We start from the raw sequence: 17,458 nt of genomic DNA on the forward strand, positions 1-17,458 counted from the left end.
TCAACAAAATACTAGCAAACAGAATCCAACAGCACAGTAAAAGGATCATACACCATGATCAAGTGGGGTTTATCCCAGGAATGCAAGGAGTCTTCAATATACGCAAATCAATCAATTGTGATACACCATATTAACAAATTGAAGGAGAAAAATCATATGATCATCTCAATAGATGCAGAGAAAGCTTTCGACAAAATTCAACAGCCACTTATTATAAAAACCCTCCAGAAAGTAGCCATAGAGGGAATTTACTTCAACATGATAAAGGCCATATATGACAAACCCACAGCCAACATTGTTCTCAATGGTGAAAAACTGAAACCATTTCCACTAATATCAGGAGCAAGACAAGGTTGGCCACTCTCACCACCAGTATTCAACAGAGTTTTGGACGTTTTAGCCACAGCAATCAGAGAAGAAAGAGAAATAAAAGGATTCCAAATCAGAAAAGAAGAAGTAAAGCTATCACTGTTTGCTGATGGCCTGATACTATACATAGAGAATCCTAAAGATGCTACTAGAAAACTACTAGAGCTAATCAATGAATTTGGTAAAGTACCAGGATACCAAATTAATGCACAGAAATCTCTTGCATTTCTATACACTAATGATGAAAAACCTGAAAGAGAAATTAAGGAAACACTCCTCTTCACCATTGTAACAAAAAGAATAAAATACCTAGGAATAAACCTACCTAAGGAAACAAAAGACCTGTATACAGAAAACTATTAGACACTGATGAAAGAAATTAAAGATGATACAAACAGATGGAGAGATATACCATGTTCTTGGATTGGAAGAATAAACATTGTGAAAATGACTATACTACCCAAAGCAATCTGCAGATTCAGTGCAATCCCTATCAAGTTACCAATGGCATTTTTCACAGAACTAGAACAAAAAATTGCCCAATTTGTATGGAAACACAAAAGACCCTGAATAGCCAAGGCAATCTTGAGAAAGAAAAATGGAGCTGGAGGAATTAGGCTCCCTGACTTCAGACTATATTACAAAGCTACAGTAATCAAGACAGTATGGTACTGGCACAGAAACAGAGCTATAGATCCATGGAACAGGATTGTAAGCCCAGAGATGAACCCATGCACATATGGTCACCTTATCTTTAATAAAGGTGGCAAGAATATACAATTGAGAAAAGACAGCCTCTTCAATAAGTGGTGCTGGGAAAACTGGACAGCTACATGTCAAAGAATGAAATTAGAACACTCCCTAACATCATACACAAAAATAAACTCAAAATGGACTAAAGAGCTAAATGTAAGGCCAGAGACTATAAAACTCTTAGAGGAAAACATATGGAGAACACTCTATGACATAAATCACAACAAGATCCTTTTTGACCCACCTCCTAGAGAAATGGAAATAAAACCAAAAATAAACAAAAGGGACCTAATGAAACCCAAAAATAAACAAATGGGACCTAATGAAACTTAAAAGGTTTTTCACAGCAAAGGAAACCATAAACAATATGAAAAAGACAACCCTTAGAATGGCAGAAAATATTTGCAAACGAAGCAACTGACAAAGGATTAATCTCCAAAATTTACAAGCAGCTCATGCAGCTCAATATCAAAAAAACAAACAACCCAATCAAAAAATGGGCGGAACCCCTAAAAAGACATTTCTCCAAAGAAGATATATGGATTGCCAACAAACACATGAAAGAATGCTCGATATCTTTAATCATTAGAGAAATGCAAATCAAAACTACAATGAGGTATCACCTCACACCAGTCAGAATGCCTTCATCAAAAAATGTACAAACAATAAATGCTGGAAAGGGTGTGAAGAAAAGGGAACCCTCTTGCACTGGTGGTGGGAATGTTAATTGATACAGCCACTATGCAGAAAAGTATCAAGGTTTCTTAAAATACTAAAAATAGAACTACCATCTGACCCAGCAATCCCATTACTGGGCATATACCCTGAGAAAATAACACATATATGTGGAATCTAAAAGAAAAAAATGGTTCTGAAGAACCTAGGGGGAGGACAGGAATAAAGATGCAGCCGTAAAGAATGGCCTTGAGGACTGGGGAGGGGGAAGGGTAAGCTGGGATGAAGTGAGCGAGTGTCATGGGCTTATATATACTACCAAATGTAAAATAGATAGCTAGTGGGAGGCAGCCGCATAGCACAGGGAGATCAGCTCTGTGCTTTGTGACCACCTAGAGGTGTGGGATAGGGAGGGTGGGAGGGAGTCACAAGAGCGAGGAGATACGGGGATATATGTATATGTATAGCTGATTCACTTTGTTATAAAGCAGAAACTAACACCATTGTAAAGCAATTCTACTCCAATAAAGATGTTATTTAAAAAAATAGGCAGTCAGGGAAATAGAAAGCAGTGGAAGTAAGGTAATATTCGAGTTTGGCCTAGGTGTGTATCTTTTTAAATAAAGTTTTGGGAAGAATTGTATAAGAATGTGAATTTGTTCAGCATGTAATTCTGCCTAGTCATTATGATAGAGCATAGTTATATTATTAGCTAAAGACTGAACAAACTCAAATTTTCCAAAAGTACAAAAAATTGTTAATTAAGAAATTTGCTCATAAGAATTTTGTTGCTAGTTTCATAGTGGAAAGTGAACATTATGTAAAGTATATTTATAATAAAAATAACTAAGCTATCAGTGTATGAAAACAATGATCAGTTCTACTTTATTGCTAAAAAAAATAGAATTCATCAAATTACAGATAGGCCTTAGTGCCTATTATTGATGGAACCACTGTTTTACATCCTGTTTGTCTAGACTGAAGGCAAACAATCATGAAGATCAAATATCCCAAATAGTCTTTGTTTTTCATTATTTTAATAATTAACTCATTCAGTGCATTCAAAACATAACTGTTTAGTAATTTGCAAAAAAGTGGCAGGAAGAGCATTATTATTCATGTTTTCATTTTATGTTATGCATTTGTTCAACTATCAAACTCTAATTGGTATAAAATACATTTTTCCTACCTATGGTTACTTTGCCCTTTCAGTGAAAGTAGCTGTTAGTACCATCAGGCAGTTTGCTTTTTAATAGGCCGATATTTCCCACCCTTTGCAAGTGTTTGGTGCTTCTCTTACTTCTGATTATATGACATTTGATTCTTAATCTCCCCGTAAAATTTCCCAGTGATATATAGCTTTAAAATTAAAGGGGTCATTATGGAATTTTTGAGAAATGTTTAAAATCCTGTGCGTTACTTGTAGTCACCGTAGTATATTATTATATTAGATCTGAAATAATTCATTACTTAGATTATTAAATTAATAACTAAATTTGTATAAGAATATTAAAGAATTAAATTCACTTTTATGGTTATTAAAAATTCATAAAAACTTTTATGTTAGTGTTGAAGTTTTATTTAGCTTGTTGAAGCTCATTGAGAGGTTTACTTGTATATTTTCCATGCTGTTATATTTTAGTTTTTTTTTAATGGTTTCTTATTTGGGTGCTTAATTTGAGTAAGATCCAGACTTTGATTTTTGTTTTTAAACACTTTTGTCTTTGCCTCTCAAACAGGATCTCATCTTGTGCTCAGATGTTTGAGATAAAAGCATACAAATCTTCATTGAATTCTTGGGAATTAGCCTGAACTAGGCTAAGAAAAAATATAGCCTCGTATTCTTAAGTCAAGAAGAAAATATTTTCATTTTCTTGTGCTGACTCCTTATTGCATCTTCATTTAAACCAATCTTTTCATTTCACTAAGCTCAGTATATTTTTGATGGAATATTCTGTAAGAATAAGGCCCAGGGAAAATAACTAACTAAACAGCTAGCCTAGTCAATCAGAAAAGCGTGTTTTATTAAGTATAACTTGTTAACTGTATTGGATTACTATACTTTTTTTTTTTTTTTTTTGCGGTACGCGGGCCTCTCACTGTTGTGGCCTCTCCCGTTGCGGGGCACAGGCCCAGCCGGCTCCGCGGCATGTGGGATCTTCCCGGACCCGGGCACGAACCCGTGTTCCCTGCATCGGCAGTTGGACTCTCAACCACTGCGCCACCAGGGAAGCCCGGATTACTATACATTTTAAAAAGGAGACTTCCCCTTCCCCATATCTTTGGCAAAAATTTTAGGTAACTTAATGACAAGGAAAAATCTTTCCCCACTTAGGCTTAGAAAGCTGTGGTATTTGAAGTAAAAAGCTTCGTTTCATTTTTGATGTAATTATGAAGGCTTTTGGGATGCTGGGATTTTGTTGCTGGTACATCCAGCATTCTGTCACTGTCAAGTTTGCAAAATTGTATGGGAATTTAATTGAAATCATATTAATTGAAACCTTCCTTCCGATGTTTCCAGGGAAGTCCCTGAAAGACCTGATAGAACCAGGCAGGGGATAAGTACAACCTTTCCCTGTGTATGCCTGTCACACATATACACACACACACACACACACTCATAGTGAGTTCAGCCTACATTTCGTAACAGTATTGTCTAGGAGCCAGGAACAGAAGATCTCTATAAGTTTCCCTTCCTACGCAAAAGAAACTAATAAACCCAGAGGACTGACGTGTAATCCCTATGAAATAGCAATATAAGTTCCTTCCTATTTACTTCTCTTTTTTAAACAAAGAAACATAGATTTTTTTCCCCCCAAATGTATTCCTCACCTTCAAGTCCTTAAATGAATTTCTCAGTGTTAGCTCACCTTTTGTATTTCAAATGCCCTTCTGACTTAATGAATTCTCCAGGCTCTTCATTTTCACAATTCTAAATAAATCAAAATTTGGGAGGATAGGTTGAATAGGACAAGAAATCAAGCATATGATATCCTTGTTTGTGGTGCTTTTCTATTATGTAGACCTTTTTTGAGAGAGAATAATAAAAAAGTTTTTTGCCAAGAGGTGACATTGAATTTCTTATTTTATTGATTTTTTTTTTCCCTCTGGAAAAAAGCAATAAAACACTTTGCCATTGGTGAGACTTGGAAATATTTGTATAACAGTAAAATTTTTAGTATTTTCTGTATTGAAATGCACTGTGACAAAATTTTGGAGAAGAAATATTTAATTATTTTGACCACCTACTTTAAGAATTATAAACTATTAGTATCAGTATACACAAAAAGTTAATTTTGTGTGGATTATGCATTTGTTTTTAAAAATAATACTTTTTTAATCTCATAGTTGTGGCTAGTTCTTTATATAATTTACTTTTTAAACCCATTTTTGGGAACACAATTTAAAATTTCTTTGAAATATAGTATTTATCATAATTAGTACTAAAAGAAAAAGGCTTATTTAGCTTATAAACGATTTCCATGTACAGTCACATCATGTATGCAATTAAAGAATTAAAGAATATCATAGTGGTAGAAGTAGAAACCAAACTGTGGACTCTTTGAAAAAGTCTGATTGGGATTTCTCAAGGTTCTTTTTTCAAATCAGTCGGATGGGTTTTGGATAATATAAAATGGAACTTTGACCAGTAAGTTTTAAGCCTCTTCCCGTGTGGTTCAAAACAATGCAGGCTCCCTTCAAAACTAGTTCCCATTTACCAGAAAGGTACCGTATTTTGTCCCTATGTAGAGTTCATAATATCAACCTGAAAAACCTGATTGATGTGTGAATATTTGTCTTTCATTTATTGTTAATTCTGATTTTTCCAATTTATGAATTACTTTCTCATGAGGCATCGTGCATATTATATTTTGAGAACCTTAAGGGTTAGTGCATATTATTATACCTTACCCATAAAGTACTCTTACCTCCTGGGGCAATTGAGTTTCTGTGGGTGATAAATAAAAGCAAACAAAAAACTTTTTACTTTTTTGCAACCAGAAAATGTGTGATTTCATCTATTATTAATTAGAAACTTTTCAACGAAACATAACCAGCTCTTAGTTATCTCTATTTGTTATTAGCACTTGGCATCCTAAAATAACAGATAATTTGCTTTCCTGCTGTGCTCATGACTTATATTCCTTCCTTGTTTTTGCCATATGTTTGTAATTGAACATTGGTGGTTTCAGTGAAGCTATTTCACCTAAGGCTTTATCTGCCATTGCTGTACAGGATCAGGACCAGCCATGTGGCAGAGGTAATGGTTAAGGAAGTCAGGGGAATAAGGATAAGAATGAGAAGGCACAGCAACAGAGCAGCATCAAATGAAGACTTAGTGCTCCTGGGACCCATGACATGGACAGTCCATAGCCCATGTGATTAAGAGTTAATTCCATAAAAAGATATAACTCAACTTTAAAAATGAAGTTATTTTATGATAAATTTCTCTGATCATACTCTCTTTTCATCATAATTCTCTGACTGAAAAATTTTTAATGTGTGGATTTATTTTATGACATGGTGAATAAGACTCTAAGTGCCAACTCTAAATGTTGATGTTTTGTGTACCTATGTATGATAGATAGAAAAAACAAATAACCTTCAAGTATTTAAGGATATGTATTTGTACTAAGCTTCAGCACCAGTGCTCTAGGACGTATTTTCTTTAAAAATTGTGAAAATTTCAGATTCATCATATAACTTTTAATTGGTTAATTAAAGGGAAGAACATAGGTAAGAAGTATTTATAATTGCTGTTAGCTTTACCAGAAAAAAATTGCTATTTTCTCTAATTTAGTTTTTTTTCAATATTTGCTCAAGTTCTGTGATACGATCCCCATAATTGAGAAGCCTCTGGCAGAACAGGATTGGTACCATGGTGCAATTCCCAGAATAGAAGCGCAAGATCTGTTAAAACAACAAGGAGACTTCTTGGTGCGAGAGAGTCATGGGAAACCTGGTGAATATGTCCTTTCTGTATTTTCTGATGGACAAAGGAGACACTTTATCATACAATTTGTTGATGTACGTTTTCAATTTAGTTTATATATATATTTTGATATAGTTAATTGAGGTATAATTGTAATAAATGATGAATAATTTGTGATAAATGCCTGTAACACTAACTTTAGCACTTAATTTTTCTTTTTTCTGAATTCCGTAAGTAGAGTGCACTAAAATTCACTAAAATGTTAAACTTTTTAAGGAAATACATATTTTAAAATATAAAGTTAAGAATAGTTGTTACAATTTACATTAAATTTAAATGCATAAATATTTAATGTTTTAACTTTGAACATTAAAGATCCTTTATATTAAAAATAAAAAGAAATAATGTGATTATCATAATTTTTTTTAGAGAAACTTAATTATGAATTTTATGCTCTTGAAACCAGCCCTTGAAATTGCTCAAAAATGTTACCATGAGAGATTTTTTTTTTTTGCGGTACGTGGGCCTCTCACTGTCGTGGCCTCTCCCGTTGCGGTGCACAGGCTCCGGACGCGCAGGCTCAGTGGCCATGGCTCACGGGCCCAGCCACTCCGCGGCAGGTGGGATCTTCTCGAACCAGTGCACGAACCCGTGTCCCCTGCATTGGCAGGCGGACTCTCAACCACTGCGCCACCAGGGAAGCCCAGCCATGAGAGATTTTTAAGAAATATTTTATTAAATAGTAATAATGAAATACCTTAATGAATGGGACAGTGATAGTTGAATTGTTTTTATGATTCTTTGAGGATTAAGAGGTTTTTTCCACTTATGTATAAGCTATTATTTGTTGGCATTAATGAACAATAAATAGAAATCGAAGAAAAATTTTTAAAATGATCTGGGCATATTGCTTATTCTAATACTGATTTATTTATTGACGTTTAACTATTGTAAACTTATTTGTTACATTCTTTATTAAGCACTCAACAGATGAAGAGTGATCTCAAAATTTTGTTTAACTTTACCCGCTGAGAAATTTTTAATATTTTTGGCATAGGAAGGAATTGATGCCTCTATTTGTCATTTTTTACCCTATCATATCAAATGGCATGCATTTTCAAGCTGGTTGTCTGTAGGATTTCAGTTTATGTCCAGGCACTAGAGTGATGCTAAGTACCCTACAAGAAGATCGAACCATTATCATTAGGTGAACTTCAGAGGGTTTTAGGAACATATATGTTCAAGTTCATATATAGTTCACATATATATAAGTTCATCTAGTAATAATATATATTGCATATTATATTATCTATATACTATATAGATATAATTCTGAGGTGAAATTCATATACCATAAAAGTAACCATTTAAAAGTTGCATTTAGTAGAGTCACATCTAGGGATTATATTTAAATGAAAATAGATGCTGTTCAGATGGGTTAAAATAAGTATATTAAAGTATATATTATAATTTTCATATTAGTTAATTTTGCATAGTATTCAGACCTCAACTTTATAATTATATTTGCCTACTCTTATACATCCAACCTACTGTTTCTAATAGTATGTCATCCCTTACTTTCTTTAAATTTGTATGTGCCTTTAAATTATGGATGTAGATAACCTTCCTTATTACAACCAGTGACCATGTTGACAATATTTATAAAATAGTATGAGAATTGTAGAAGGAAAGATGGTAGGTAAACTATGAACTACAACTTGTATGAATGTTTCCTTCTATTTTCTAAGCTCTAAAAGTTACTCTTTGAAATATGTCATACATTAAATAAGACTGAAATATTTCCCTTATTACCTCTTGTAGTTTAAAATGTAACTGTAGGAATTTAACTTAGTACGTTTAGAAACAAAATGGAAAGGGTCCACTTGCAAATTATCACTTGTCTTTAATATTGCCATTTTGTTTTAAGTAACTAAAGTGAACAGCATAATATATTCTAAAAATAAGATATTGTTACAAGTTCACATTTAAAGATTTTATTCGGCTTCCTCTGTCATTGAAATTTTGCAAAGATCTCTCTTAAAGAAAAGAGTACTTGTATTTCTGTAAATGCCTCAGGTTTTCCACTGCCTAATTTTATTTAATTTGCCCTCATTATATAATGTTGAGTTCTTCAATCAGTTGAAAAATAAGAGTTTTAAGGTGAAATCGACTGTTTGGGGAAATTTTAATTCTTTTTCTTCTTGTGCAGGTGAATCTTACTTGGTCTAAAATTATCCCATTTCCTTCCTCATATACCTGTTGTCTGGAAGGGGTTTATAAATGGGGGAAGTCATTACCAGATATTTAATGATTGCCTATTATATTCCAATCAATGAATTTATAATCCATTAGTAGATTATAAAAGCTGTACATAAATGTGGGGTCAGGTGTCCTAAGTGAGGAAGACATAAAAAATATAGGATTTTGTGGAAAAAAAGTCACATAGTAATCAATGAAAACTTGGGTTTCAGGCCCAGATCTGTACTTTACAAGCTCTGGTTTGGGAAGTAATTGGGGGTAATAGCTGATACACTGATTGTGAGAGTCAAACAGTGAATATATTCTTTGTAATGTGTGAAGTGCTTTGCAAATCATTAGGCATTTTTACCATCGTTTGAACACTTTATTTGGAAAAACATGTAAATGTACTTTGTATGAAATATCAGTGTAATTGGAAAAGTTAACTTAAAAATTTTCTTTTTGGTTCCTATTGATATTTATTTGTGAAATTTAAATAGTAATGAAAGTATTGTTTTAGAATTTATATATTTAAGTTTGAGGTATTCATTGATCACAAATAACGTTGTTTTTAGCAACATTATCTCTGTCAACTAGTGTCTAGTTTGGCAGTTATTTTGAAGCTTTATTTTTGTATGCATATCACAGTTATTTTTTTAACATGGTGTGAAACTCTGCCTGCTGTGAACATTATGACTGATCAAGATGGATGCAGATACTTTAGATTTTTACATTTTTTACTACCCTAGCAGAGAATAACTGTTGTTTTAGCTAGTTCAAGCAAGGAGAACTGTACTTTTTATTGGGCACTAATTACATTAATTTCATAAAGCCAGATATATTAAGCTTAGCTAAGTATCTGAATCTCAGTGTAATTCTAGTGTTATTTACTGACTTATTCCATAGTTACTAACCTGTTTATGGTGCTTGATGTAAAGCCACAGTTAGAGTTTTTACCTAAAACTGTTTATCTTTTACCATAAATATTGATAGATTTTCATAGAGATTCAAATAGCATTGTTTCATTTGATAAGCTAATATATAATCAAATCCTTGCTTTTGTATAAGATAAACAAAAAGAAGTGATAAAACAAAGTACTTCAGAAAAAAACTTTTTGTGCTATTATTAATAGGAAAATACCAATTCATATTTCTCTAATTTTATTTATCTGGCACATATTTGCTAAAAACACATTTTGGCAGAGTATCATGTTATACAGTGTAGGGAGGTGAAACTGAAAATGTATGGCCTACTGCTCGGTGAGCTTAAGACCTGGTAGGTGAGACATTAGTAGAATTCATGAACAGAGAAATATTAAAGATGCAGATTTAAGGATAATTGAGCCAGACATTTGAATTAACATCTGGTGATGAATTGAAAAATCACAACATAGTAAATATTTTAAAATAAAACCTGGGGGAACATCCTCTACGTAATGGCATATCATCCTTTTTTATTTCTTCATTCATTTCAATCAAAAAATACTAATTGAGCAAGTACTCTATAGAGTCCAGGGATACGGGCCAATAAAACAAAAATAGCACAGAAGTGGAGGCTGTGAGTAGTTACTATGTGAAATTGGGTAGCTCAGTGTATTGTATCATCAGTTCATTCAACAGATATCTATTGGATGTGTAGCATGTGCTGAGTTTCACTTTAAAGTGATGGATGTAGTCTCTGAATGTACCAGACAGGTTTACTTTGTTTTTTTGGCCACAATCTCTAGGCTCTTTGAACTACCTTTTAAATTCATACTGTGGATCTTAAGAAAGACTAAGTGAAAGTATATACAGACCCCAAACTTGTTTGTATGACAATTCCAAGTTTGTGTTCTTATCCTTGTACACTTAAGATTATTTTAACTGTTTTACTCCAGCCATTCAAAGATTCAAGAGAAGGCAATACATTCCTTGAAGTCAAAATGAAATCAGCATAAGATATCATTTTCTGTGCCCCAGACACACAATTATGGACTTAGGAGACTTCCTTCTTAACAGTAAAGCAAAGCCATTCCAAAACCTAATTAATTAGTTTCCAGGAAATACTAATTGAGTGAGTACTTTTAAGACCCAGAGATATAATGGTGGAGCTTACAGTCTAGTGGGGAGGCTCACGGTCATTCGTAAATCACACGCAATATATGTCATTATAAACTCTATTAAGCGCTGTAAAGATACACAGTGCTATGAACACTTTTAACTGGAAAACTTAAGGAAGTTACTTTTGAGATAACATCTGAAGAATGAATAAAAGTTAACTAGGAAAAGCCATACCAAAATCTTATTAATTTTATTCCTCAGATTCCCCAACAATCCTTCCTGTTTACTGGTTTAACTAGTAATATATCTAGTCAATGTGCTTTTTTTACTTGAGAAAGCTAAAATTTATGTTTTACATTTTTATTGTTGGGTATTACCCAAAAAAGGAGTGTTCTAGCCTTTTGTTTTTATTCAGCTTATTCATCTTGGCCTCTTTCAGAAATGATTTTCCCTCTTTCCTTTTTATTTTTTTCTTATTGGTGCTTATCCTTGATAGTTTTTCAGGAGATCTACTCAGGCGTAATATTTCAAATTACACATTCATTGAATCCCCTTCTCATTTTTGTGTGCCTATTCTGTTCTGTCTGACTTCCTTGCACAATAATAGTCCTCTGGAAATATGTGTAGCAACAAAATCTGATTCTACTTTTTATTGTTTTTCATCTATATGCATGATTGAGTCTTAAGTAGCACAGTGATAAATCAGGAATGAATTCTAGATATAGTGACTGTTTTAAAAACAAAAATAATGCATACCCTTAGTAAAAATTCAGAAATATGTATCACGGAACATGTGCTTCACAGTTAATACCCCCTTACGGGCTCACTGTATATTCTTTGAGATCTTAAAAATATATTTTAATTATGTGCAACTATGTAATTCTTATTTTACAAAGATTGATTCATAGCATATTTTTTATTTATACTTCTTATTTTTTAATGATATATTACATGGTTTTTTTAAATGTAGTACAAATGACTATCAACAAAATGATCTTTGTAGGAATTTGTAGAAATTTATTTTTTACTACTATTTTTTATTGCTTCTTTTGGAACTCACATAAGAGATCATTAGTAGCTCCAAAGAGAAATCTCTTATTTGAAAGTTAATATGGATTCTCTCTGTCACATTATTAGTAAAGCCATGTAGAAAAACTTTAAAAAGAATTCTCTATATGTGAACCCAACCTCAGGTCATCTGAACTATAAGAAATTTACACAGACTTGTACAAAGTCAAATGTAATATTCAGAATTTTGAATGTATCAAGAAACAAGTCCTCAACATTTTTGGTGAATGTATTCTTTTTTTTTTTTTAATTGTAGTACAGTTGACTTCTAATATTACATTTGTTCCAGGTGTACATTATAGTAATTTGATATTTGTGTACACTACAAAATGATCACCATAAGTCGTTACCATCTGTCACTATACGAAGTTATTACAATATTATTGACTATATTCCCTATCCTGTATATAATACATCCTCGTGACTTATTTGTTGTTTAGCTAGAAATATGTACCTCTTAATCTCCCTTACCCATTTCTTTCATCCCTCTACCCTTTTCCCCCTCTGGTAACCACCAATTTCTTCTCTGTATCTATGAGTCTGTTTCTATTTTGTTATGCTTGTTTGTTTTGTTTTTTAGATTCCACATATAATATTTGTCTTTCTCTGACTTATTTCACTTAGCATGATACCCTCTAAGTCCATCCATGTTGTCGCAAATGGCAAAGTTTCATTCTTTTTATGGCTGAGTAATATTGCATTGTGTGTGTGTGTATCTTGTTTTTTATGCATTCTTCTTTATCCATTCATCTATTGATGAACACTTAGGTCTCTTCCATATCTTGGTTATTGTAAATAATGCTGTAGTTAATATAGGGGTGCATGTATCTTTTCTAATTACTGTTTTTATTTTCTTCAGAAAAATACCAAGAAGTTGAATTGCTGGATCATACGGTAGTTCTCTTTTTAGTTTTTTGATGAAACTCCAAACTTTTTTCCATAATGGCTGCACCAATTTACATTCCCACCAGCAGTGCATGAGGGTTCCGTGAATGTATTATTCTTGACCTTAGTTGTTTAGGTGAACTTTATAAGCAAACAGCCATAGCATCATTTTTAGATTCATTACATTATCTTCATCTTTAAGGAAGTGAATTAATTGGTTTTTGCACTGTGTTAGGAATCAGAACTTCACTGATGTCAGAGGAATTGTTTTAAACAAATACTTGCTAGGAATCAGTTTCTCATTTTAGCCCATGAAGGAAGTACTGCTGCTTGTATTACTCACTGTATTAGTTCATCATGATTACTGCGTCAATGGCAGAAAACTACCTTTAGATTAAAAACTAGATATGTTCTTAAGAAAGGGAAACTGAAAATTCCTATTATTTTATTCTCTTTTTGTCTAGTTATAAGAGGTATATTAGAAATTTATATAAGGCCTTATGACACTAGTGGCTGATTTTAAAATTTCATTCTGTGTGAACTTCATCTCATTACTTACTTTTTATTAAACATTCTACAGGGGCATCTTGAGTTTGTGTGAGTGTGTGAACTTTCCAGTATTCATTTCTATGTTAAGTTGTCTTACTTTAACTTTATAGTCATTTTATATGCATTGCATTTCATTTATTTCACACACTTTTATTTATCCAGGCAATATATGCCAGGCACTGTTCTTGAGCAGAGGGATATTCTGATGAACAAAACAAAGATAAAAATTTATCATCTCATGAACTTATATTCTAGAGGAGGAGATAGGCAATAAACAAGATACATAAGTAAAATATATGTGATGTTAGATAGTGATAAATTCTAAGGAGAAAAATTTAGTAAGGAAAAGGAGGTAAGAAATTTAGTTGGGGTGAGAAAATGGATATTGGATGGCCTGAGTAGACCTCACTGAAAAGGTGACATTTGATGAAAGACTAGAAGGAAGTAAGGGAGCCATTACCCAAACGGCCATCCAAGGAACCATTTCAAGCAGCAAGTGTAAACTCCCTGAGGAGGGAATGTGTGTAGTGTGTTTATAAAACAAGAAGAAAATGAGTGTGGCTGGAGGGGAGTGGGGGGATGGGGGATTTGGTAAGAGATGAGGTGAGAGAGATGATAGAGGACAGATTAGAGGGCCCTAAAGACCACGGTAAAGACTTAGGCTTTTATTCTGAGGGAGGTAAAAATTTTGTGCGAAATAATGGAATGGTCAGTTATAACAGGATTTCCTGGCTCTTTATTAAGAGACTGAAGAAAGACAAAGGGAGAAACTGTGTGTGTGTGTGTATGTGTATGTGTATGTGTGTGTATATATATATACACACACATACACATACACACACACTTCATTGAGGAATAATAAGCAAATGTAATTGTATATATTTAAAGTGTACAACATGATGATTTGGTACACATTGTAGAATGATTGCCAAGATCAAGGTAATTAACACATCCATCATCCCACGTAATTAACTCTTTTTTTTGTGTGTGGGGGGATGCTTAATATCTACTCTCAGGAACTTTCAAGTATACAAGACCATATATTTGGTTCAGATATTACTGTTATTATTACATGTTACACATCTATAACATTTTACCTTTCTTCATGTCTTATTTTCATATAAGAATGCCTTCTAGGATATTTGGTTATTTACAGATAATCATTATTCCTTGAGAACATGTAATTTACACTTTTAAGCATCCTTTGAAAATATTTCTTATCATATATCCAGATTTGAAATTATTTTTGTAATCCAAGGTTTATTATTTGTATAATGACTTAATAATTGAGTGTGTACCATGTACTGTATACTAAGCAGTGGTTTGCATGTTAATACTTGTTCAGGCCTCACACTTTTTCTGTGAGGACGTCCAAATATTATTTGTTTTGAAATAAACTGAGGCATTGAGAGAAATTGCTCAGTGCATTGCACATCTAGTAATAGACTACTGTCCTTAGTGTGAAATATTCTTATGTATCTTTACTAATATATCATAGCAGGTCTGGCTGTTGTATGCAACAATTCTTTAGTCAGTTTATTAACAACTGCCTTGAATTGACCCTAGCACAAACTGCCTTGAGTTGAACTATATAGTTAAGTGTTAAAGTAGGCTAATGCATGTTTGTTCCTCACTTGACGAAACGGAAATATTCATTTAAAAAGTTGTATATAAATTAGATTCTGGTAAATTGAATCTAATTTTATATTATGGAAAAGGAACTTGGTATTTTTTATCCTTTAACTGGGAAAATAATCTTCCAGTATTATAAATAGTATCCAAATTTAGAGAGTTTTGAAATTTCTTATTTCTTAGCATAGAGTTTTCTTAAAATGGAGCACGTTTGTATCTGTATTTGCACACATCACCCGTATATATACAGGTGAATTCTTTGTGAACAATCAAATGGAAGCCTTTATTATATCACACTGTATTGTAACGCTTTTTGCATTGAAAAATAGGCCCAATAAGATATTTTTTTCTTTGCTAAACTTATTGCCATCAATTCATCCTTATGATTACTGACCTACATGCCTGTTTGAAATATGAAGACAGAGAAGAGGGGTCTTGACAGAGTTTGGCAAAATGTTACTAACTTGATGTTTTGAAATAAAAAAGTGCTACTATTTGACTATGCTGATATATGCAGTTTTGTGTCTGCTGCATTTTATTTCTTTATCAAATGTAAGTGAATGTGAATGACTGTGTGGTTTTGGTGAAAGAATAATACATGAATAACCCCAGTGTAGAAAAACCAATCAATACTGTATTGATAAAAGGGAAATAAATTATCACCAGAGGTATTCTTAAAATACTTATTATTATATTAGATATACTTCCTCAACCTTTTGACATTATTTTTGATCTTGAAAATTTTATCAAATGGTACATATAAGCAAACATATATAAACATATTTCTTGTTCCTTAACTTAAATGTATCCCGTGCTTTATTTCCTTTGGTTATTATTTTAGCAAAATGCATTCCAGGTCTGTAAGTTTTTCTTTTTCTTCTTTTCTTTTTTATTTTTTAACAATCTGAATTATATTTAGTCATTATGAAAATTAATTTCTTGATGCAAAGGTAAACTTTTTTAGCATGTTGGAATTTTATTTATTTATTTTTACCATAATAACCATTTTTAAGTGTATAATAGTTCAGTAGTGTTCAGTATCTTCACATTGTTGTGCAATAATAATTTTTCTTAAATGGAACTTTATTGATGAATGTAATGTTGCTGAAGCAATGTCTTCATATTTATTCTACTTTATTGTCCTTTCTCCAGAACATGTATCGTTTTGAAGGCACTGGGTTTTCAAATATCCCTCAACTTATAGACCATCACTATACAACAAAACAGGTCATCACTAAGAAATCAGGTGTAGTTCTGCTGAATCCTATTCCTAAGGTAGGTGCTATATATATATTCACTTTTTTTTTTTGAGACTGCTTCGTGAGTTATTCCCCACAGTAAATAAAGTTCTTAGATTATTTATAGAAGTTTGGAAACAATTATAGTCAAAACATGGAATTTCCTTGGTTTTATTAAGATGGGAGATGGGTTACCTTTTTATTCAGTGTTTGCAAATGGCCTGGTTTTTTTCTTTTTCCTTCCCAGTTTTTCTTGAAAGACTTGAGGCCTTCCTTCACACTATAAGGTTCAGACTTTAAAGGCTCAGTTTATAAAAGATTCTGAGATGTAGAAGTCAAAGAAAATGTCCAGCAATCAAGAGTAAATTAGAATTTTAATTTTGGCTGTTAAGGTTACAATATATTATAAGACACTGGAGTTTTTTAAAACTACACTACTCTTCACAAAGGCAGTAAATCATAACTTCACTATGTACAACCAGGTAGCTGGGTGAGAGATTGTTCTAGGTCATTTTTACCTCTAAGATATATCACAGAACAGATTGCTTTCATGAGCTTTAAGAGATGTGCGAGGTAGGGAATGGGTATGAGGCAGGTTTGTGTTTTTAAGGTAAAACCTTTGGGGCCCGGCCTGGGAGGAACAATGGAGCTGGCTTAATTTCTGAGCACTTTTAATGTTCCAGGAATTGGGTTGGGGTTAACAAAAGTCCCTTTCCTTTGGGGGCCGTCTCATGTGAAGAACAGTGTAGAAATAGGAAAGTCGTAAAACCTGGTAGGTTAATATTTGCTGATTTGAGGTTTACATATCTAGGGATGACTTTTAATATGAAGCAAGTGTTATTCCCAAGAATACTAGTATATAATCCAAATTCACCTAAAATTTAAAAAACTTTTGAAATTTAAAACTTAAAAAACAATTGTTATATTTCCCTTTGTTAGTCTGTAACATAGTGTCTGTATTTGTACTTACATTACTCAGTCTTTATTGAGGGGCTGAGTTTTAACATTCTGCTCACAGAAGATTTTAACAGTCAGTTGCTAAATATTAATTCTGTGGCTAAGGAATTGTCCTTCTTGC

At 32.7% G+C, this 17,458-nt stretch overlaps 1 protein-coding gene across 6 annotated transcripts in view; it reads left to right on the forward strand.

Moving 5' to 3' along the window:
• FER (FER tyrosine kinase) overlaps positions 1 to 17,458 on the forward strand; it is a 466,113-nt gene that overhangs the window by 226,005 nt on the left and 222,650 nt on the right. For 5 of the 6 annotated variants that reach the window (XM_024125793.3, XM_024125783.2, XM_024125790.2 and 2 more), the window contains 2 exons: positions 6,622 to 6,825; positions 16,295 to 16,417. In XM_024125793.3, coding sequence (XP_023981561.1) covers positions 6,622 to 6,825; positions 16,295 to 16,417 — 327 coding nt within the window. Of the gene's footprint in view, positions 1 to 6,621; positions 6,826 to 12,935; positions 12,971 to 16,294; positions 16,418 to 17,458 lie in introns of all 6 variants that reach the window. The other variant, XM_055086705.1, reaches the window with a different exon arrangement.

This window comes from Physeter macrocephalus, chromosome 8 (genome assembly GCF_002837175.3).
Source record: "Physeter macrocephalus isolate SW-GA chromosome 8, ASM283717v5, whole genome shotgun sequence".
Classification (NCBI taxonomy): Eukaryota; Metazoa; Chordata; class Mammalia; order Artiodactyla; family Physeteridae; genus Physeter; species Physeter macrocephalus.